The sequence below is a fragment of the Lissotriton vulgaris genome, chromosome 7, assembly GCF_964263255.1.
Source record: "Lissotriton vulgaris chromosome 7, aLisVul1.2, whole genome shotgun sequence".
NCBI classification, from domain to species: domain Eukaryota; kingdom Metazoa; phylum Chordata; class Amphibia; order Caudata; family Salamandridae; genus Lissotriton; species Lissotriton vulgaris.
In genome coordinates this window covers 934,825,523-934,848,650 of record NC_141695.1, presented here as the reverse complement: position 1 = coordinate 934,848,650, position 23,128 = coordinate 934,825,523, and the positions used below count along the sequence as shown (strand labels likewise).

General features: G+C 47.8%; 1 protein-coding gene across 1 annotated transcript in view; it reads right to left on the bottom strand.

Moving 5' to 3' along the window:
* The window catches only part of DIAPH1 (diaphanous related formin 1), a 1,314,985-nt gene that overhangs the window by 333,533 nt on the left and 958,324 nt on the right, over positions 1-23,128 (bottom strand). Inside the window, exon 19 of the mRNA XM_086931364.1 lies at positions 6,345-6,443. Coding sequence (XP_086787490.1) covers positions 6,345-6,443 — 99 coding nt within the window. The remainder of the gene's footprint in view (positions 1-6,344; positions 6,444-23,128) is intronic.

Genomic DNA, 23,128 nt, shown 5'->3' with positions numbered 1-23,128 from the left:
ACCACCTACGTGCTTCGTCAGGGGATTGGGAATGGTGCAAAGAAAAGGAACTCCGCTTTGACTTATTTTTATTTTTTGTTCTTATTGGAGGATTTATAACACAATGAAAAGCAGCCTCTACAGCTGCTACATTGACACTGGGAATGGGACCAAGAGCGAGCCTTGTATTTGGAGCTGCAATTGGAGTAGTCCTGATACAATGTCTTTTTGGCCTTCGGGTTCATTAATGTTCAGTCTCCGCAAGTCTTTGGAGTCGTGGCCTGACCAAAGACCGCACGGGCAAACCTGGTGGAAGTCGGTTACTGACATCTGCTTGTGACAGTCCTTGCAGAGTTTAAAACATGTCCTCTTAGGGAGAGACATTCCTTGCACACTGGATAGATTTGTGAAGAAAATGTCTCTGGGAGACGAGGGAAGCTACGGATCAGAGTCTGCTGGCACAAAAGAAAGGAACGGATGTCAGCACGAGGGAGTGCTGTCTATACAGGTCTTTCATGTCCCTTCCAGAGCAGATCTGCATCAGTATAGAGTCACACGGCACCACCTTCCGGCACACAGCGGTTCAGGCTCCAGTCTGACACCTGGGGAATATTCAAACGGTGAGGAATCTGCAGCTAGAAGGAATATGTCTGACCTACACATATCAAACAAACCGGTGATGATTTTCAGTTGCAAGGACAAAAAAATCAGTTGGAGAAAATTATGTGGTTTACTTCCCTGATTTTACTTCATCTGAACTGGCAAAAACATCTTGAATTCAAAATAACTAGGCTTATAGAAAGTGGTTGCAGGATCGGCTATGTTATATCATTTATATGGCTTTCGTTTCAGTCCGGATCTTAAGGCACTGATGCCATGTGCTTTATGTAAGATATAGTTTGAACTTTATGAAAAACTTTCTTAACTCAGAAAATTCAATGTTTCCTACACAGCACAAATGCAGGTGCACAGCATGGGAAGAGTCAAGTGGCGACGTGAACAATTAATGTGATATATAATTACAGACAGTGAAGTAATCAACCTCCCATATCCTTTCACATTTCGAGGTGGGTCTTATAGGTTCTGGGGTTAGGATGGATTGAGCTTTATGTTGTATCGCTCCTCACACTTGGAGTTTGGATTCTGATTTAAAATTGCGGTGTCACGGAGCTGGGAAACAAGCTTTTGAGTTATTGAGATGACACAGTCAAGCACGTCATTGCTTGGGTTACTAGAAAAAGATTTGAAATTTATCTTATCCCTGAAGAAGTCTGTTGTCCAATACCACCAAAGATGAAACACGTGTTGACAACGGCTAGAGTTTTTTAAGAAGGATCACTGCAAAAAATACAAAAATAAAAAAAGAAGAGAAGACACACACGACTTGTCAACTGTTTATTTACACTTCTTTATTTATGTTAGCTCAGGATATATATTGGGTTCATGTTTGTAAGGTATTGATTTGATCATGCCTATTTGGTTGTAGATGGGTGGCCTAGACCTTATCCTTTGAGCTTTCTGTACTAGTCACATTACTATTATCACAATAACCCAGCCCAATCATCACCCAGCCATCCTTGCTTCTTATTGTTAAACTGGAAATTGACCTTGCACTGTATTGCACTGTAGTAAAAAAATGTGTTAATGTGTTTTATTGGTAATAAAAATTTTCGATATTACGAGCAATTTCAGTCCATTTTCTCTTTACCTGTCCAGCTATTACTTAAAGAGGTCCCTTCACCACATTTTCTATCGGACATAAGGATGTAGACAAAAGTCCGGAGTTGCTTCCCCTTTATATAGTGAAGAGGGGGCCATTGGGAAGTAAAATTAAAAACAGATTTTTTTGCAAGTCATGACGTTTTTGTCTACAGTGAAATGTAAATTGAGTACCTTATTACATTTAGGCAGGGCCACTGGAATTATGAGATTGTGCGGCCAATGCAATTTTCGCACACATTTGTCACATAATCCATCATATGCAACATAATGTGCAGATTTTAACAAAAAAATTGTTTCTAGCTCAAATGGTCCAAAAGTTACTAAAAATGCAACAACGCATGTTGCCCTGTCGTGGAAGGCCCTTTGCAAAGCAGTATTGGTCACCTTTCTGTTGCTTATTGCCATATTTGGATATTAAACTGGTACTAATGATGTGCAACCAATAACCAGAGAGTATTGCCATGTCTAAAAATGATGAAATAATGATGAAATGCAATTACAAAACGTTCCGCATAATTTACCGCATTTAAACAACACTGACACATAATTTTGGCTCTTTCCTGCTGCAGAATTCCAGTGGCCCTGCATTCAGCACACATCGTTGGTGGTTAATACATCGATGTACGAATGTCATTTTTTGGAAAAGAATAGACCTTTTACAGACAGGTGCATTTAAATGTCTTACTGAGCACAGATGGGTTGATTCTTTACTTGTCTACCGTCGTCTCACATTCATTTTGAATGGTTGACTAATACCACATGCACTTTTCTTTCATAAAAAAAGTCTTCATTGACAGCAATCTGTATGCACTTACATATCGAATTAAAAATGTTTCAAAACAGGGCCCAGATATGTGTATTAATTTAAAAAATATTTTTTTTTTAACTCAAGGTGTTATCTGTACTCATAGATATTAGTTATTAAAGCTGTTTACTGTATATTCTTTGTTTAAATTGCACAAACAGTTTGCATTCAGTTGCTGTCCTTGTTGAAGGGTAAGTGATATATGCTTAGACCCTTGTTTCAAATATATAAAAGTTAAAAGCAAACACTGCCGGTTCCAATGACATTTCTATTAACACATTAGGATACCGGGAAAAAAACTCCCAGCATCAGGTGGGTTTAAGAGGAATCTCAACCGGAGTATATCCTCCCTTCAAACTACTTATCACAAAAAATACTCCAATTGACCAACCAGTGGTCAGAATTGCTACTATGTTTCCTGGGGCAGAAGAGGAGACAAAAATAAGGGGGCCTCTCTAGTGGAAGGTTTGTGCTAATCACAACCGTATGTATGTATCTAATCATCCGACTATTACACGGATTGAGGATGACATACTTAAAAAGATCTGTTCACTTTTTGTGAACTAACTTAGCATTTGCCCTCCCGTTTTTTTCTATGGGTGGTCACAGTATCCCACAGGCTACGTTCTATTATCGTCATTTTTCGCAGCCAGAATTACTGTTCCCATGCTCCCTAGCACGTTGTTTGTAGCGTTCACGTCAGTGTCATGACTTCACTTCCTGTAGTCGCGAGGAATGTGGACTTCCTCCTCCCGGCTTTTACCGCAACACGATTATATTTAAATTCCAGCCCCGCGTCTTGCCAGTGCACAAGCGGAGGACTGGAACCGCAACAGGTTGAAATGCTGGGTGAGAACTTTGACCGAAGTAAGTGCTGTGGCAGCTCTCAGACACACTCCGTGTCCACAATTTCAAGGCCATGTTTGCTACCCCATTGATATCTTCATTTCGATATGGGGCTGCCGGTTATCTTTTTTTTTCCTCCCCGACCCACTACTGTTTTCTAACACTATCCTTAGGACCACCCACATTATCGCTCCACTCCTGTGTGAAAAGCGCAGCCCTCACAAAGTGGGTAAGTTACGATGAGAATACTAACAGATGATTGGTATGCTTGAATGAGAGTGTATATAGATGCATGGTTATAATGGTTTGTAATTATCAACACTTTATTTACTGCAATTTGAGACTGTTTTCATTGGTGCAAGCAATTTCCTGATATCCATACTAACACGCAGCTAGTGTTAGAATGCTAGTAAAATCGCCACTTCATAAGGTCTGTCACATATAATTAGTATGTCACAGAGCAACCAAGACAAATGGCACAATAAGGGGTTTAATCATCTCACAAAGCCATGCACACAAATGTTGGCATATCGCTCACGATACACCTACTGGGTATGAAGCACTGATTAAATGTTTTTTATTGAATCCTTTCACTTTGTGTCTGTCCCTGATTCAAGCCTACAGATGGAGCCTGGCAGTTTACAGACACACTAACACTTCACACACCGCGAGGAGTGGTTCCTCTGCCCTCGCATCACAAAGTGGATAGGGACTTCCCATCCTGTAATTCTCCTCACATAGGGGGTTCTCCTTCTGCCCTGAAGAAAGTCCAGGACCTTTATGGCCTCACAGGACTGAAACATGTCGGCACTAGGGTCTTAGGACCCTAATATTCCAATAAGACCCGTTTTTAGATTTTATTGACCCAGCCAGACCCAAGAATAAAGGGAAAACAGGGTTCTCACTGAGGTATTTTAATCTTTAACCCCTGGTCTTAATCTATCTGAAGAACTCCCAACACTGTGGTTGATCCCACCCCGACTTATAGGGGTCGGGGTGACCTGCTGATGAAGCATGACACCACCAGGGTGTGTGAGGGTAATTAAAACAAAAGGTGCTCTTTCCCATTCATACGGTTGTGATTAGCACAAACTTTCCACTAGAGAGGCGCCCCTCATTTTTGTCTCCTCTTCTGCCCTTGCACTTGGGCACAGGAAAGATAGTAGCAATTCTTACCACTGGTTGGTCAATTGGAGTATTTTTTGTGATAAATAATCCAATGACATTTCACCAGATGTCAGGATTTTCCAATTCTGTGAAATACATTTTTGACTTGAAATGACATGGAGTTATGCGAGGTTAACTTAGTTTTGTAGAACTTCGGCTTCTCTGTAATTATTATTATTTGAAATTACGGAGTGTGCCACAAGTTTCCTGCAGTGGCTTCTATGAATTAGTTTCTGGTTCAATAAATATGATTGCTCCAGTGATCCTAGCTGACCCAAATAGATAAAAAAAAATTTGGGTTAAAACATGTACCAATCCTAATCGGGTATAAAAAAAGTTCTGATTGTTACCTTTCATATTTCTTATTTTTATACCCGATAAGGATTGGTACACTTTTTATCCCAAATTTTTACTTGTACAAGGTTGCTGTGGTGTTGCAAATTTTCTGGGTCAGTTTATCCTCGGCTTCTCTCTTTGCATAGATCGGCCTCTCCACCAAATGGGACATGCAGTATTCATAGTCTGTTTTAGGCATAAGCCTTGAACACCTATCCGAATGAATATTGCTAAAAAAAATGTTTTTTTATTTAACTAAACTTATTTAAGGGCAGCAGGAGCTTTTGGATATGGCTCTAGAAGTATTCAGAATTCAGCACCTGTGATGCAGGCGCAAGGGGGTGCGTTGTTAATTATACCACAGAGCGTTGTGAGTCACCAGTTGACACCCTTGAAAGTAAGTGATATCCCCGAGCTCCAATGCCTAACTCTGACAGCTTGGTAATATACCACAACAACAAAAACTCCGCAAAGAAAATTAAACACAAAAAACAAGCATAGGTTTGGTTTCATAAAAATATTTCTGTATGACCCACCTTACCAGTGGTTGAAAAAACACAATGGCTTCGACGGACGGATAATTTTCTTGACATAAGGGTACCACATAAGCAATTCTTACTAGCGGGTAATAAAATCTCATCCCTTTTTAAATGCTCGCCAAACGTGTGCCAATGGCTACGGGTTCTGATTTAGGGCAAACACTTTGTTCGTCTTTTTTTTTTATACAGAAGAGATACAAGTGGTTTGTTAAACGGTAGTGTTGTTATTACTTATGTACAAATTGAGTATATAGAGAGCTAGGGCGCAGACTTATTGCACAACTCGTCTAATTCTATTGGCTGCATAGAAAAATGCTCAGTTAAAAATCGTCTTGTGTAACTTTAGAATTGCTCTCAGCAAACATCTTTTGACTCTACATGAACAGGTGAGATTTAGACATTTTGAGAAAATGTATTTATTTATAGTATTTCTAAAGCGCTCTGCAACCCTACGGGCATCCTGGCGCTGGAAAATGGCAGTATAGCTGTGACACGGGACGCTTTCAGAGAATAATATGTGTATAATTATTTAGACCCAGGAGTCTAGTTTGCAATGTGTCAATTTGTGTAAACTTTCACAAAAAAATCTGTTTAGACGTATAATTCTCCTTTGTGAGCAATGAGGACGGAAACGCATGGATTAGTTCGGTAAACATGTTTGGATCTTGGAAAAAGTCTTCAAACGGCTATGGTTCTAAAACCTGACCTTTTGGAAAATCTGCGAGCTACAGCGCTATAATATATCAAAAACGCATTTTTGACGATCTGTTGTTGTCTGCCCTTGAAAAGTTGTGCATGTATCATTCTCTACTATTGGTCAACATGCCTACATGTGAAAGGTTGTGTGCAAATGTTGAGTATTAGCTGGATACTTCCTTACTACATATTAGTACCAACATTTAGCCTGAACTGCGGAGTACAATGCATTTCTTTATACAGCATATACTTACATAGATTCTGGGCAGTCTTCTGGTCGAGCACTTTAAGCTCTTTGGCCTTTTTCTTCTGCGCAGGCTTCTTTTCATCACCTTCTCCTTGATCTTTCTTCGCTGCACATTAAATGGGGTAAACAATCAAAATAAACTAACAGTCCCAGTTTTCTGAAAACTTGACATAATGCAAGTTCAATCTGAAATTCAGTTCAAGCAATCATTAAGACACATCTTCCTGCAAACTGCTTACAAGAAAGCATAACGAAATTAACTCCAGGACAACGCTCAGAAAGAAGGGATACAAGCATATCACCACCAGTGCAACATGGTTTCCCCATCTTTTGCAAACCACTGCATGAATCACCCTCTTTTTAGGTCTGCCGTTAAACAAGACCTTTTGATTTTACTAAAATGTATATGCATACAGTTACTCATAAGGGCTTTCACTGAACCCTCTTCATCCATCGGTCTCTTTCTGTGCCATTCACATTTTTCTTCCATTTTTCAGCCTACTTCTGTTGTTGGCTAACTTTACGGTTGCTGGCTTTTCCCACGCTACAATGGCAATGTGTGTGTTTTAATTTTCAAAAGTGTTTTTATTGAAAATTTCAACAGGCATATAGTGAGACATCTCTACAAGAAAAGTAAGCTTAGAGCATATAGCGGGCGGGACAGACAAGCATGTCTTCCCTAGCATGCCAAAACAAGCAATGAAAATATGCCCAATAGGTGGTTCGACATCGTGCGTGGAAGGGCAAATAAGTGAAATAAGAAAACCAACAAGAACTAAAACCCCCCACCCCCTCCCCTCGCAGTCCCCCAGCCCCCCACCCCGACCAGTGTGCCTGTGAAAGTCAGTGTTACCAGCATGGTGTCGCAGAAGCGCGACGGGACCAGAATTAAAGTCACAAGAGTCATCGGTGGTGTTAGTGAGGCGCATAACCCTAAGGTATTTGGGGCAGGTAATTTCATTGAATTCCTTGGACAGGAGGGTCAGCAAAGGAAGCCACGTTTTACGGAAGGCGTTTGTGGAGTTAGTGAGAGTGGCGTGAATGCGCTCCATCCCAAGGGTGAACCACAGTTTATGGAGCCATCCCGTATGTGTAGGTTTAGTCGTAGAGCCCCAGAGCGACAATATATGTTGCGTGGCTGCCTGCATAGCGATGCCCATCTGTCTCCCACGCAGTGATTTCAGAGGGAACATTAATGCATTGGGTAGACCCAACACAGTATATGCAGGGAATCTCGGGACTTCAGTCTCGAAGGTGGAGTCAATCTCATCTAGGACTTGTTTCCAAAAATCTCCCAGCCCCGGACAATCCCAGAGGATGTGGGTTAGGGTACCCTGTTCCCCGCACCCTCTCCAGCATAGGTCGCTGCGCTTCGGGTTCCCTTGGTGTAGTCGGACTGGAGTAAGGTGCCGGTATATGGCGAGTTTCACTGCTGTCTCCCTTGCCTTGGTGTTGCGTGTGGTGCCCTATAGTAGATGTACCCCCATTCTTTGGGTGACAAGGCCCTCCCCAGTTCCGCCTCCCAACGTCTTTGGCTAGCTGATTTAGCCAATGTGTGTGTTTTGAGGCCAAAAGATATTTTTGTTTTTGACTAATTTTGAGGTGGGCCCGGCAGCTTCCCCAACACTAAAGTTGTGAAAAAAAATTACAAAATAAAACAAGCACTGACAATGGCTGACGTCAAGACCTACAGACTTTGCCAATGCTTGTTTCACATAAATGCCATCACACACCCTTTCAAACTGCAGCCCGAACTGAGGGTCACAGGGCGTTAATTAGGTTCAATGTTTTCAAGTCTTTTATGACCCCACCTTGTTTAAGGTCACAAGCAACTTAATTCAAAGGTAACACACTGACCAAGCATTTGCAATACAAAGATCTTGCATTTGCTAGAGTTTAAGGTATTGGCATTTGTTAGAAATGGGATTTCTGGTTAGCTAGGGCAAGCGCCTAAGCCAGGCAGAAACCACCACTCTAGTCAGGGCAAGGGAGTTGCACGCTAAAGATAACCCCCTGCTCACACCCTTGGTAGCATGGCTCGAGCATTCAGGCTTATCCCAGAGGCAATGTGTAAAGCGTTTGCGCAACCAACCAACCAACACCAATAACACCAACACACCCCGCCCCCCCAAACCTCCCCAATCTGCGCACCCATTCAACAACAACTGGTTCAAATATGTACTCTCAATGTTTCAAGCTTATTACAAATGTCACAAAAAGATGTTAATATTTCACTTCTGTTCTTGGATTTTCGTCACAATAAAATACACTGAACATAATCTTCACATAAGTTATTTACAAAAGTTTAAGCTATTGCCATTATAAATTAAAAACAAAAGCCATTGTAATTTGTAATATCAATACATCTAAGTTACGTAAATACAAAACATGTTGCATTACAAATGCTATATGTGTCACATTTGCGAAAGTTATAACTATTGGCATTGTAAATGACAAAGCTATTAATTTAGCTATTTTCAAAACCAACACATAAATAAAAAAAATTGTCATTTACAAGACCAATAGCTCAAACCTTCCTAATGCGAGACCTATTGCATTGCAAATACTTGTTTATTTAGCCTTGTGTGGAGTTTCTTTTCGGGGAGCATCACTCAGCACCACCACATTATCACTCAGCACCACCTCAGCACCACCACAGCATCACTCGGCACGACCACAGCACCACCACAGCACCACTCACCACTCAGCACCACCACAGCACCACTCAGCTGCTGTGGTGGTGCTGAGTGGTGCTGTGGTGGTGCTGTGGTGGTGCTGTGGTCGTGCCGAGTGATGCTGTGGTGGTGCTGAGTGATAATGTGGTGGTGCTGAGTGATGCTCCCCGAAAAGAAACTCCACACAAGGCTAAATAAACAAGTATTTGCAATGCAATAGGTCTCGCATTAGGAAGGTTTGAGCTATTGGTCTTGTAAATGACCATTTTTTTTATTTATGTGTTGGTTTTGAAAATAGCTAAATTAATAGCTTTGTCATTTACAATGCCAATAGTTATAACTTTCGCAAATGTGACACATATAGCATTTGTAATGCAACATGTTTTGTATTTACGTAACTTAGATGTATTGATATTACAAATTACAATGGCTTTTGTTTTTAATTTATAATGGCAATAGCTTAAACTTTTGTAAATAACTTTTGTGAAGATTATGTTCAGTGTAAATTATTGTGACGAAAATCCAAGAACAGAAGTGAAATATTAACATCTTTTTGTGACATTTGTAATAAGCTTGAAACATTGAGAGAACATATTTGAACCAGTTGTTGTTGAATGGTTGCGCAGATTGGTGCTGGGGTGGCGCTGAGTGGTGCTGTGGTGGTGCTGAGTGGTGCTGTGGTGATGCAGAGTGGTGCTGTGGTGATGCAGAGTGGTACTGGGATGGTGCAGAGTGGTGCTGGGGTGGTGCTGAGTGATGCTGGGGTGGTGCTGAGTGATGCTGGGGTGGTGCTGAGTGATGCTGGGGTGGTGCTGAGTGATGCTGGGGTGGTGCTGAGTGATGCTGGGGTGGTGCTGAGTGATGCTGGGGTGGTGCTGAGTGATGCTGGGGTGGTGCTGAGTGATGCTGGAGTGGTGCTGAGTGATGCTGGAGTGGTGCTGAGTGATGCTGTCGTGGTGCTGAGGCTGAGTGATGCTGTGGTGGCGCTGAGTGGTGCTGTGGTGGCGCTGTGGTGGCGCTGAGTGGTGCTGTGGTGGCGCTGAGTGGTGCTGTAGTGGCGCTGAGTGATGCTGTGGTGGCGCTGAGTGATGCTGTGGTGGCGCTGAGTGATGCTGTGGTGGCGCTGAGTGATGCTGTGGTGGCGCTGAGTGATGCTGTGGTGGCGCTGAGTGATGCTGTGGTGGCGCTGAGTGATGCTGTGGTGGCGCTGAGTGGTGCTGTGGTGGCGCTGAGTGGTGCTGTGGTGGCGCTGAGTGGTGCTGTGGTGGCGCTGAGTGGTGCTGAGTGGTGCTGAGTGGTGCTGTGGTGGCGCTGAGTGGTGCTGTGGTGGTGCTGAGTGGTGCTGTGGTGGCGCTGTGGTGGCGCCCAGTGGTGCTGAGTGGTGCTGTGGTGGCGCTGAGTGATGCTGTGGTGCGCTGAGTGGTGCTGTGGTGGCGGTGAGTGGTGCTGTGGTGGTGCTATGTGATGCTGTGGTGGTGCTGAGTGATGCTGTGGTGGTGCTGAGTGATGCTGTGGTGGTGCTGAGTGATGCTGTGGTGGTGCTGAGTGATGCTGTGGTGGTGCTGAGTGATGCTGTGGTGGTGCTGAGTGATGCTGTGGTGGTGCTGAGTGATGCTGTGGTGGTGCCGAGTGATGCTGTGGTGGTGCCGAGTGGTGCTGTGGTGGTGCCGAGTGGTGCTGTGGTGGTGCCGAGTGGTGCTGTGGTGGTGCCGAGTGGTGCTGTGGTGGTGCTGAGTGATAATGAGATGGTGTTGAGTGATGCTGTGGTGGCGCTGAGTGGTGCTGTGGTGGCGCTGAGTGGTGCTGTGGTGGCGCTGAGTGGTGCTGTGGTGGCGCTGAGTGGTGCTGTGGTGGCACTGAGTGGTGCTGTTGTGGCGCTGAGTGGTGCTGTGGTGCTGCTGTGGTCGTGCCGAGTGATGCTGTGGTGGTGCTGAGTGATAATGTGGTGGTGCTGAGTGATAATGTGGTGGTGCTGAGTGATGCTGTTGTGGCACTGAGTGATGCTGTTGTGGCACTGAGGGATGCTGTGGTGGTGCTGAGTGGTGCTGTAGTGGTGCTGAGTGGTGCTGTGGTGGTGCTGTGGTGGTGGTGCGGAGTGATAATGTGGTGGTGCTGAGTGATGCTGGGGTAGCGCTGAGTGAAGATGTGGTGATGCAGAGGGCAGAAAGTCACAAAAAGCAGTCTAACAAAGGCCAGAAGGGCAGAAAAACAAGGGAAAAACGAGTCTAACAGAGGGCAGAAGGGCACCAAAAACGAGTCTAACAGAGGTGCAGAAGGGCACAAAAAACGAGTCTAACAGAAGGCAGAAAGGCACAAAAACGAGCCTAACAGAGGGCAGAAACACAAGGGAATAACAGAGGGCAGAAGGGCACAAAAAACGAGTCTAACAGAGGGCAGAAAAACAAGGGAAACAAGACAACCTAGAGGCCTGACAAGCTTCTGGGGTGCAATGGAGCCCTACAATTTAAGGGGTCTAACATTTAGATAAGGCTTATGCAGATTTTGGAGTTCACGGGACTCCTCTCCACAGTTTGTTACCCCACTTCAACAAACATATGACAACCCAATTCACTAATTAACAAATTATTGCACATTTCCGGAATGAACTTTGTAGAAACGAGGTATTAGCTGCAGAAAAGATGTGCATGACATCAATCGCACCCCAGCATGAGAAAATGTGGAATAACTGTCCACTATGAGTACCCGAAAAGATGTGTAAATTGAATCTAGTATATTTTGTGCGAGAAAGTATATAAGAATGAAGCACGCGCATCAAATAGTGAAATGCAATCATGACATCCGTACATAACACAATGAAATTCTGACCCAACATTGAATATTAATTTATAATTATCACATCTGACTTTCCTCACTGACATTTTGCAGAGCACTGGTAAATTTCTGTATAAAAACTGCAGCTTTGGAAGGTGGTTTGTGAGGAAAAGCAAATCAAATGTGTTTATAAAAACATTTCTGCAAAGCGTCAACTGGTGCAATTCCTGGTGCATTCGGTTTATTTCCACGTCTTTCAAACACAACCCAACGGAGAATTGGAGAGGCAGTAAAGGGGGCCAGTGAGGGCAGCAACATGAAACATATGCTGGTTCCAGCCATCTACAAAATGAAAAAATTAACCAGTCTTTGGCGCTAACTCCACCGAGCTTTGAAACAAATAAACAAAAAGAGACCAGCTGCAAGACTCCTGATTGTCGCCAAGATGCGGCGAAGCTGTACCAATGGCAAATTTCCACATGATAGAAATGTATGCCGTAACAAAAAGAAGCAATAAGAATTTTTCTGTCTTTAGTAATAGCATGCTGGGGAGTAAAATAGTACATGTGATCCCTGCAAGACCGGTCCTGTTAGGGGGTTAAAATAACATGAAACAAAGAGGCTGGGGCACTTAATATCAGTCTGCGAGGTGGACACTTGCAGTGTTAACACTCGCTAGGGCTTGATAGTTCTAGAGACTCGGTGTCCACCAGCGCAGATTCATTTATTAACCTACTGCATACTGGGGGTTGTAGTCTGCATTCTCTTCTGTAGGCCGCTGGATTCAAGTGCTGCCTGGTTAAAATGGTTTTGTGGCTGAGAAGCGAAGGACTAAGTTCCAGTGCACAGCAGAAAGATCGCCCACACAGTACTGGCAAGAGAGGAGTAAAAAAACGTTTTTTTTGTTTTATCACAATAAAGTTACAGCTGAGCACGCAATGTTGAGGGAGTCAGTGTGACAGTTCAGAATGTTGGTTCCCACATCAATCAACAGGGACGCGCTCTGTGGCGAGGGAGGGGCGGAGCGAAGCGCTTGGGAGAACAAGTAAAGGGTGCCGCTAGGAATGCAGACTGTGAGAAGGTGGCCTGATATGCAGTGCTCACTATTCTAGTGAACACTATGTATCAGTCCAGCAACCCTTATTGATGATTGGTTGTAAGTCAACCTTATAGACCAGCTATCCTAGTAGCGTGGATACGAGCAGTCTAAGGCTAAAGACTCGAGAGGGCGTGTTAAGCCAGCTGTTTACCACACATATACCCCTTGAACACCAAGTGAAAGGACACCACACAAGTGTTATGAAAATAAACAGTTATTTATTAAGAATCACAACAGCCCTGTACTCTTTATGAGGACAGGGTACTAAGCACAAACCAAAACTCTTACAAAAATACTTAAGTTAGCACAGTATATACAAATGCCCGAGGGGCACGGAAAACCATATACTTGAAAAGTGGAATGCGAAATTACTAGCAGGTAAGTACAGTACTAATAGCCTTTGGAATCGCTAGGACTTGACTATAGAATCGTTAGATTACTTCTAGGAGACCCAGGGGACTCGGGTGCAGAGTGTGCACTCTCACGCGTGATGCGGGACAAAGTCTATGGTAGCTAGGAATTGCAAAGTTAGTGTTCTCGGGCGAACCCGACCTGGTAGGAGGAAAACGAAAGTGGATTCTGACCCTTGGATAGTGAGGCTATGCTGGGGCACCGAAATGCCGAAGTTACCTAGCCCAGGGGCGGCAGCTGCATAGGACTCAAAGGACGTCGGGAATCCTCGTTGACGGACCAGGAGCCTGGAAGAAAGAAGTTGCTGGCAGGCGACCAGTGAAGAAAGTTTGATGGATCCAAGCCTGGATCGAAGGAAGATGACACCTGAAAGCAGAGGGGACCAAGTTCGTGACTACTAGCCAGTAGTCAGTGGGCACCAGGAGGGCACCGGATGGTAGCCACCTCGACAAGGTGAGTGGGTGACGCTGTGCTCGGAGATCTCACGGACCAGGAGGCGTTGTCGGCGACCAGGATGGAGGAGCGAGCTGTCCCACGAAGATAGAAGCTGTCGGCGTCGCTGGACCCAGGATTGGGCAACAAAGCCTTGGCAAATTCAAGCCCACGCGGTGGACCTAAAATGGCGTCTGGAGTGGACCAGGAGGGTCCGGGGTGCCTCTCTTGAAGAAGGAAGCAAGGGCCAGTCTGGAGCAACCAGACCAGCAGCAGTGATGTCGTCGGGCGTCGTTCAGAAGGCCACAAGCCAGCCAGCTAGTAGCCAAACAACGCGGTACACAGCAAACAGCAGAAGGGCCCCACGCAGATCGTGGAGATGCAGGGAGGCTGATCTTGGATGCTGGAGCTGCGCAGGGTTGGGGCTTCTCGGACCCCAAAGCACTCACCAGTGGAAGACTCGGTGGGCTTGTTACAAAGAAGTCGTGCAGTCTTGGCGATCGTCGGTCCCTCGAGGTCTCGTCGCACTCACAGTTCTCAGCTTTGCTGTAGAGGTGAGTAGAGGTCAGAGGTGCCAGGGAAGCCGGGTCTCGTCGAGCTGGGTCGTCAGATTCGTGAAGAAGGACTTGCAGCAGACCACAGTGTTCTTAGGATGGTGCCTGCGGATGCAGGGTGACTACTCCTTAGCCACAAGGGAGAATCTTGAAGAAGGAAATCTTGATGCCTTTCGCAGAAAGTCGTGTCTTGATTCCAAAGATGATCTAATTTGAACAGGGGGCCCGCTCCCATCTTTATACTAAAAAAGGGGGCTGACCCGGTGACTAGGTCCTGCCTATGGGTGGGACCAGGAGGGGGGTGGTTACACCCCTCTCCCCTGCCGGACTTCCCCAGGCCAGGGGCTGGTGTGCCCCTGGAACTGGTTCTGACTGGCCTATGCGTAGTGAGCACCGGGGTGCCACTCAGCAGTCACCTTCCTGAAAAGCCCTGCCTACCCAGGATACACAAAACCATGTCTGGGATGGTGCTAGCACCGCCCCGGACAGGAAACCCTTTGTCCAGGCTCCTCTCGCTGGAAGGACTCCCAGCTGCAGGGGGTCAGACTCGTGGCTGTGGTGGCAGCATCCATTTTGTGGAGCTGAGGCTTCAGTTAACTTTAACCGGGGTTCACAGTTACATACATGTCGTGTCCCTCTAGAAGGGTGGAATGCTAACCCCGTCGCCAGAATTGGCGAGGGGTTAGTATTCCAATTCGTATGACACCTTACTCGACATGTTTTGATAAAGCAATACCAAAGATAGCATTTAACCGCGAGGATTATAATGCACTTAAGAGTATATGGTATGCGATATCATGGAACAGCTATTAGGACTTGGTTCCGCAAGCTGCAGACAGGCTCAGCTCATGCCAGAGCACCATCTCACACGATTCCAAGCACTCTGCCTTCAGGATTGTCAAGGCCTGCCATAGGAGTGACTGATAGGAATCTGTGTGTCCATTTTAGGATTAGGTATAGGTATACTACACCTACAGCAAAGGGTGATTACACGACTTTGCCCCAGCTGTCATGCAGCCAGTTGTGTCAAATTTAGGAGGCCAGCCAGGGGTGGCATAATACATGCTGCAGCCCCTGGCAGCCCTGGGTACACCTATGCCCTGAGTTACAGGGTCTGATAAGGTGGCCCAGTACCAACTGGAAATGCACCTAGGGTACATGGAATCCATTTTAAAGAGAGAGCAGTAGGCCTGGGGTCCTGATTGGCAGGATCCCAGGTCGACTATGTCAAAAACCAGCTAAAACACAGGGCAAAAAGTTGGGGGCAACCATAGTCAGGAGGTACCTTCCTACACAGACAATAAAAACAAGCATTGGCGCTGAGCGGCTGTAAATGTGACGCCGCGCGGGCAATAAAAAAAAAGTGGAATGGGGTGGGGGGTGGGCGGGGGAGAAGGGGAGTGAGCGAGTGGGAGGGAAGCGCTGGCTTCTCGGCATGGCGGGGGCCGCATTCCTTTGAAGTGTGAAGCAGGCAGGCGGCTCAGGAAGCAAATGGAAAGCGTGTGCACGGACACACATGCACTCGGCGCAATCCGCGTGGTTTAGCTTTCCTGGTTTCAATTTAATAGTCTTGACATCTGCAATGCGCAAGCGCATTGGCAGAGGTCGAGACCTAAAAATTGCCTTTATATAATCCAAAACACAATAGAATCATAATCACACATATGCACTGTGCCAACTGGCACCAGGTAATATTTTACAGGGGATTATATATATGACCGGGCCAATCGGGCAACGGGCAGAACCATTAGAAAGCACAAGTAATAACACAACCAGTGACTACTGGTAAATAATGAACTCATCATTATCACAAGCAATAGAAACGAATTATGTCTGCATCACATTGGCATAAATCACATTTAGGAGTGCATCGTACTAACACTCCCCAGGTGCATACATCACCTTCAGCATAAACCTATTATGCATTCCTTTAGGGCCTTGCCCCCACCAGTACAACAGGTACTCAAAAGGACCCCAGGCTAACTGGCCTTCCTTTGGGTCCAAATGCCCTGTGTCCCAAAACTCAGGGCTCTTAGCTGCCACAGCAGCGGTGTGCAGGCCTAACAGGCCAGCACCAGAAATCAGGAGGAGGGTGTGATCCACACAGGTCTCTCCAGAGACCTGAAACAATGCACCGTCACGTTTCAGCTGCCCGCGCTCTTACGGTGCTGCTGTGAAAGTAATCAGCACCAACAGTGCCTCTAAAGCTACGACCATGTGACTAATGCATGGGGGCCAGGAGGGTGGCGGTGCATCTCACCCCTTCCTCATTATCACACCAAAAGTGCCCTCTCGTTGCAGCTACCCGCATTCTCCCGGTGCAGCTGGAGAAATGAACCTTGGTTGAAGGGAGGCAGTCACCATGGGAGCCCGCGAGACTCCGGTTAAGCCTCTCCTCGGCTGTGCACAGCGGTGGTGCCGTCACCAGGCTCTGCCTCCTCTTCGTGTGGCACGCGGGCTCCCCTCACCGATACGGGAGCCCCGCCTCGCATTATACACCATGTTGCCTGCCTTCCTCAACGCTCGTGCTTTGTCTGGCCCGGGGCCGCCCACAGTCAGGCTTCACTCCTGCCTCACTTCCTGTCTTATTCCTTTCCCGAGCGCCGCCTAAAACCAGGCAGTCTGGCTGCGTTCCGGGTCGCCGCTCATGGTGCGGCGGCCTCGTTTAACACACAAAAATGCAGGGTTGGCTAGCTCCTAATTTTTGGGCAAAAAGCAGGGGCTCTCTCTGGCATACGGGAGCCCCGCCCAGAATATCCCTTGCCATGGACCGATGACTCCACTTGATAATGCACAAAAATGCGGGGTAGGCTCCCAACTTATTCTAAAGCCGTGCAGGGGAATCCCCACGCTGGGATTCCCTCAAGACACTCTGGCAGCTCAGCATTGCAGAGCACACATGCTCCTCTCGTCCTGGCGCTTTTAAAAAATGGGCAAAGATGGGCAAAGAACTCAGCAGGCATGCCAGTACGCCAGGGTGCCAAGGCAATCAAACCCTTCAGCTGCCTAGCAGGGCAGACAGTCCATGCCCAGCAGCGGTTCCTCCTGGCAATCTGGCAGTCAACCGGCCACAAGTAAGCACCAGAAAGCACAAGGAACACACCTTACATGGGGTCACAGCCACACTATTTATATTGCATTCCTCTTTGTTCTGCCCTGGCACAGGGCTTGGGGAACCAGCCTCAACTGGTACTGGGGGGTGGTGAAGCACTCTGTTTACCAGGTTTCCACCCTCCTTTGTCAGATGGGTCCTCAGACACACCACAGTGGGGCGGAGCCAGCACTCACCCAGGCAGGCACAGACCTATTCAGGGTCAAGGGACTACTCCTTTCACTACTACAAATGCAGATCTCCTATTCAGTCAAGCGCTGACTCACCCTGCCCCCCTAGAGCGCACACCTCACCAGCCCCGTCACATCAGAGCCAGACATGCAATACACATCAGGCAGGCACATAGCACACAGAAGCACAAGTTACTTACCTTTGGTAACGATATATCTGTAAGAAACAGTAGTTCGTATTAGATTCCTTACCTTAGAAAATCCCCAGACGTCAAACTGGATCCGGAAACATTTGCGTAGCAGTACCCTTGCGCGTTGGTAGGCGTAGTCTGCGGCTCCGCGTCAGTCGTCTGTGTCGTTGGCGCCAGGATGACGTCGCCGGAGTACTTAGACGCCGCCCTCGCATGCTGACGTCAGTTTTTATACATAGCTTTTCCGCGCCAGATACGCAAGGCCATGATAAAAACCAACACTGGTGCCATGAAACTAGGGCCCTGAAAGGGGATGACCTTAACCCTAGATATCGGTTCACAGAACGGAGAGGATGGGTGGGGCGGAAAGGAATCTAATACTAACTACTGTTAATTACAGATATATCTTTATCGAATGTAAGTAACTTGTGCATCTGAAAGAAACAGGTTAGTATAGATTCCTTTCCTTAGAATAGATACCCCAGCAATACCAACCCCGGTGGTGGGTCTGCAAACCAATGATCACAACAGAAAGTCCTGGAGAACGGAACGGCCGAAAAAGCCATCTTTCCGGACTTGACTGTCCAGGCAGTAGTGTCTTGCAAACGTATGCAGCGAGGCCCAAGTAGCTGCCTGACAGATGTCCTGCAAGGGGACTCCCCGGCCAGGGCAGTAGTAGCAGCTGTGGCCAGAGTGGAATGGGCCCTCAATCCAACAGGAGGCTCCTTTTTAGCCAAAGAGTAGCATACCTTGATGCACAACACGACCCACAGAGAGATGGTCCGCTTGTGCACCGCCCGACCTTTCTTAGCGCCCACATAACCAACTAAGATTTGGTCATCCACCCGGAACTGGCGTGTGCGGTCCAGATAGAATGAGAGCGCACGTTTTGGGTCCAGAAAGTGGAGCCTCCCTTCCTCTTTCGAGGGATGCGGAGGCGGAAAGAAGGTGGCCAAGGTGATGGACTGCCCAACGTGGAAGGCTGTGACTACCTTGAGCAGGAAAGAGGGTCGCGTCCGCAACACAACTTTGTCAGGATGGACAGAAAGGAAGGGAGGTTAAGAGGAATGAGCCTGGAGCTCACTCACCCTCCTGGCAGAGGTGATGGCAACCAGGAATGCAGTCTTCAGAGTAAGGAGACGAAGAGAACAGTTATGAAGTGGCTCGAAAGGAGCGCACATCAGATAGGTCAGAACAAGGTTCAAGTCCCACTGAGGCATCACGAAAGGAACAGGAGGAAACATATGAGTGATGCCCTTCAAAAACCTATTTACAACTGGGGACTTGAACAAAGAGGGTTGATCAGGTAGCCTTAAGAAGGCGGAAATAGCAGAGAGGTAGCCCTTGATAGTGCCCAGAGCAGAGCCCTGCTGGGCAAGAGAGAGAAGAAAGAGAAGAACCGCTGAAAGAGGGGCAGAAAGGGGATCCACAGCCTTTGAGGTGCACCATGCCACAAATTTGTTCCACCTGCAGGCGTATACCAATTTTGTGGAGGGGCGCCTGGCTGCCAGAATTATATTACAGACTTAAGGAGGCAAGTCAAAAGGCCTCAACTGCCGCCGCTCAATCTCCACGCATGTAAGTAGAGACTGGACAGGTTCGGGTGGAGGACCGTCCCCTGCTGCTGCGACAGAAGGTCCTCCTGAAGAGGCAGACGAATCGGGAGATCGACAGACATGCTGAGTAGCCCAGTATCTTCATGCCCAGTCCGGAGCCACAAGGATAACTTGGGCCCGGTCGCGTCTGATCTTCTTCAGCCCTCAGGGCAGAAGTGGTATAGGCGGAAAGGCGTACAACAGACCGCAGCTCCACTCGCGACGAAAAGCGACTCCGAGCGAGTGCCGCCTTGGAAATTCCAACGCGCAGAACTGATGACATTGCACGTTCTCTTCTGTGGCGAACAGATCTAACCAAGGCTCGCCACACTGCTGAAAGAGGCCTTGCGCCACGTCCGAGTTCAGACGCCATTCGTGATCCATCATGCACCGACGCCTGAGTTTGTCCGCCCTGGCGTTCAGGGAACCTGCCAGGTGTTGAACCACCAGGGTCACGCCCTGATGTTCCGGCCACTGCAGGAGGCGCAGAGCCTGCTGGCATAGGGTCCACGACCCCACCCCGTCCTGGTTGTTGCAGTACCACATGGCGGTGGTGTTGTCCATGAACACCTGCACTACACTCCCCCGGACAGAAGGGAGGAATGCCTTCAGTGCAAGCCGGATCGCCCGCAGCTCCAGGAGGGCCGTAACTTCCTCTTGCAGAAGACTCAAGTGATCCCCCGACACGCGGTGGTACTGCGGTGGCATGGCTGGAGGGGTCGCCTCGATGGGGCGGGAGTAGCCCCTTCGGACGATTTGCAGCACCCACCTGTCCGATTGACAGTGCGCCAGTGGAGGAGGTGATGGCGAACCCTGCCCCCACTGGCGCCACATGGGCCTGAAAGTTCGGACTATGAGGGTTTTGAGGCGGATGCTGCAGGGGTAGGTGTGGACTGACCTCGCCGTTGTCCCTGACCGCCGCCACGGCGGTTACCACGTCCGCCACCGCGCTGGATGTTAGTCTGTGGTCCGTGGCTGGCAGGATGTGTGGGGGCGCCCCTTCCTTGGCCACGAAAGGCAAACATTTGCTGGTGTGGGCCCGAGAGGCCCAAGGACTTGGCCATAGCCCTGGAGTCCTTAAAGCGCTCAAGCGCACTGTCTGCCTTGTCGCCAAAGAGGCGACGGCCATCAAACGGCATGTCCATATGGGTATTTTGGACATCAGCCGAAAAGTTGGCGGACCTCAGCCAGGCGTGGCGATGAATCGCCACCGTCGTTGCCATCGCTCTGCCCAGCGAGTCCGTGGTATCCAGCCCCCACCGGATTGAACCAACAATTAGTGCCTAGGATTATATATAGACACTATAAATAATTCATTATCAATATTTTGGTCATTTTCCTTCTTAATTGTTATTCTATGAGAAACCACTGTGCCTGCATTTAATATATGTTGCTTGTGTATTTAATTTTTTGGTTTCACATGTACACTTGGGACACTGTGCACCTCTTTTCTTTTTTGTGTTCACATGATTATGTGACAAGCTGTGTACAAGTGTGTAGTTTTGCAATTTGTGTTTTGGAGTATATAAACAGTATTGAGAACTTTCTCAAATTGTTGTTGTAACTTTTTTTGACATCCCTGTTAGCCCTTTTTGTGTTGTTTGAAATTGCTATTTAGCTACACATTGAATGATATATTATAGTATCAGACCAAAAGGCCTCATTAAACGGCAGCAGAGGCTCAGCCGAGCTTGCCTGCGGTTTAAGGACCTCAGTGAGGAGGTTAGTCCTCACGGCCACGGCGGGGAGCACAAGGCCCGAAGCCTTGGCACCCTGCATCAGCACCACACTATAGGCAGCCCCCTCCTCCGTAGCCACGGTAGGAGGGGAGATAAAACCAGTGTCTGGTGAGGTGTCCAGACCACTGGCCTCCCCTAGCCCACCTGCCCAGTCCTGAGAAGACTGGCACTCACGTGCCAGAGGGTCCTTGGACCCCTCCCAATCCTCCTCGCCACCCACCTCCTGATATCCAGGGTCAAAGGATGGGGCCGGGTTGTAGAAGTAAAAATCTCCTAGCGGCGTCGAATACGGCTCTGACGCCGGACCCGAATCGAGGGTAGGACCGGGGTCGACGTCGTCCTGGGAAGGCGCCGGAGGAGACACCCTGGGGGCCGGAGTCGGCGAGGTCGTAAGGTCGACTGGCGACGACCCGAATCCGGCGTCGCGTTCTGCACAGGGACCGGTGGGTATGGAGCAGGCCACGACGCCTGCGGCTCCGGCGGAGCCGCGTGGGCGGTGTCGCCCGAACCCCTGGCCGCGTCGCACGAGCGTCGGAAAGGGGGGGTAGGGGTGGTGGTGGGGGGAGGGGGGGGGGGGGGGGGGGGGACGGGTCCCTCGACTCCCTTCTGGACCGGGACCTTGATCAGAGCTCGAGTCGCTTGCGGGACCGCTCCCGTCTCGCTTTGGACGTCAGGGGCCGGCAGTCGGAGCAGGACTAGTCGTCGTGGTCGGGGCCCAGACAGTGAAGGCACCGGCGATGGGGGTCGGTAACCGACATCAGTCAGCTACAATCGACGCAGGGTTTGAACCCGGGCATCCCTACTGGCACCGTCAGAGTCGAGTCGGAGTCGAGTGACTTCGAAGGATCAAAAAAGTTAGTCAAAAATTGACTATGGGTACTACTTTTTCCGGATCGGCGCTTGCTGGCGGGGAAAAAATAAGAACTGACGTCAGCGCGCGAGGGCGGCGTCTAAGTACTCCGCCAACGTCATCCCGGCGCCAATGACTGACGCGGAGCCGCAGACGACGCCTACCGACGCCAAGGGTACTGCTACGCAAAAGTTTCCGGATCCAGTCTGACGCCTGGGGATATTCTAAGGTAGGGAATCTAATACTAACCTGTTTCTTTCAGATATGCCAACTTCTAAAAGTGGCATTTCTAAAACAGTGATAATAAATCTGCGCATACTGTGGCACAGCATTTATTATTCCTATTCCAAACATACCAACCTTAACCATGCTGCTCCTCTCAAATCTGCAATTACCACTGAAACACTTATTAGGGAATCCCCAATGCATTCCTATGAAAGGGCAGCCTCAGCAGTGAGAAACCAAAATGGCTGTTTGTCACTACCAGGACTAGTCACACACTTAAGGTACATGTCCTACCTTCTATCTACAAGGCACCCTGTCTGTAGGCCTAGCTATGGCCTACCTTAAGGGTGACTGATATGCAGTAAAAAGAGGGGTCACAGATATGGCACACTTTAGGCGTCACGTCACAACGGCAGTAACACTGCACGCAAAGGCCCTGCAATGGCAGAGGCCTGAGACAGGTTTGAAATGCTACTTTGGTGGGTGGCGCAATCAGCGCTGCAAGCCCACCAGTAGCATTTAATTTACTGGCCCCAGGTATATGAGATACCACATTACTGGGGACTGACAGGTTAATTAAATACGCCAAACAGGAGTAGACCAATCTTACCATGTTTACTACAGAGAGCACACACACACGTTACACTGGACAGCAGTGCTAAAGTGCACAGAGTCCTAAAACCACCAACACCAGGTCAGAAAAAAGGCTAGGAGGAAGGCAAAAAGTTCAGGGATGACCCTACAAAAAGGGCCAAGTCCATCAGCATTGTAAATGACAATGCTTTTTATCTGTTTTGATAATTAACACATATATAAAAGGCACTGTCATTTACAATATCTCAAACTCTTATAAATGCAAGGCTTTTTTAATTTCAAATAGGCGTCCGCCTTTGTCCTGGGCTGCTTGGAAAGTGAAAACCTGCATGGCGGGCTGAATGTTGCAGGAAAGCATGTTGTGCCTGCAGT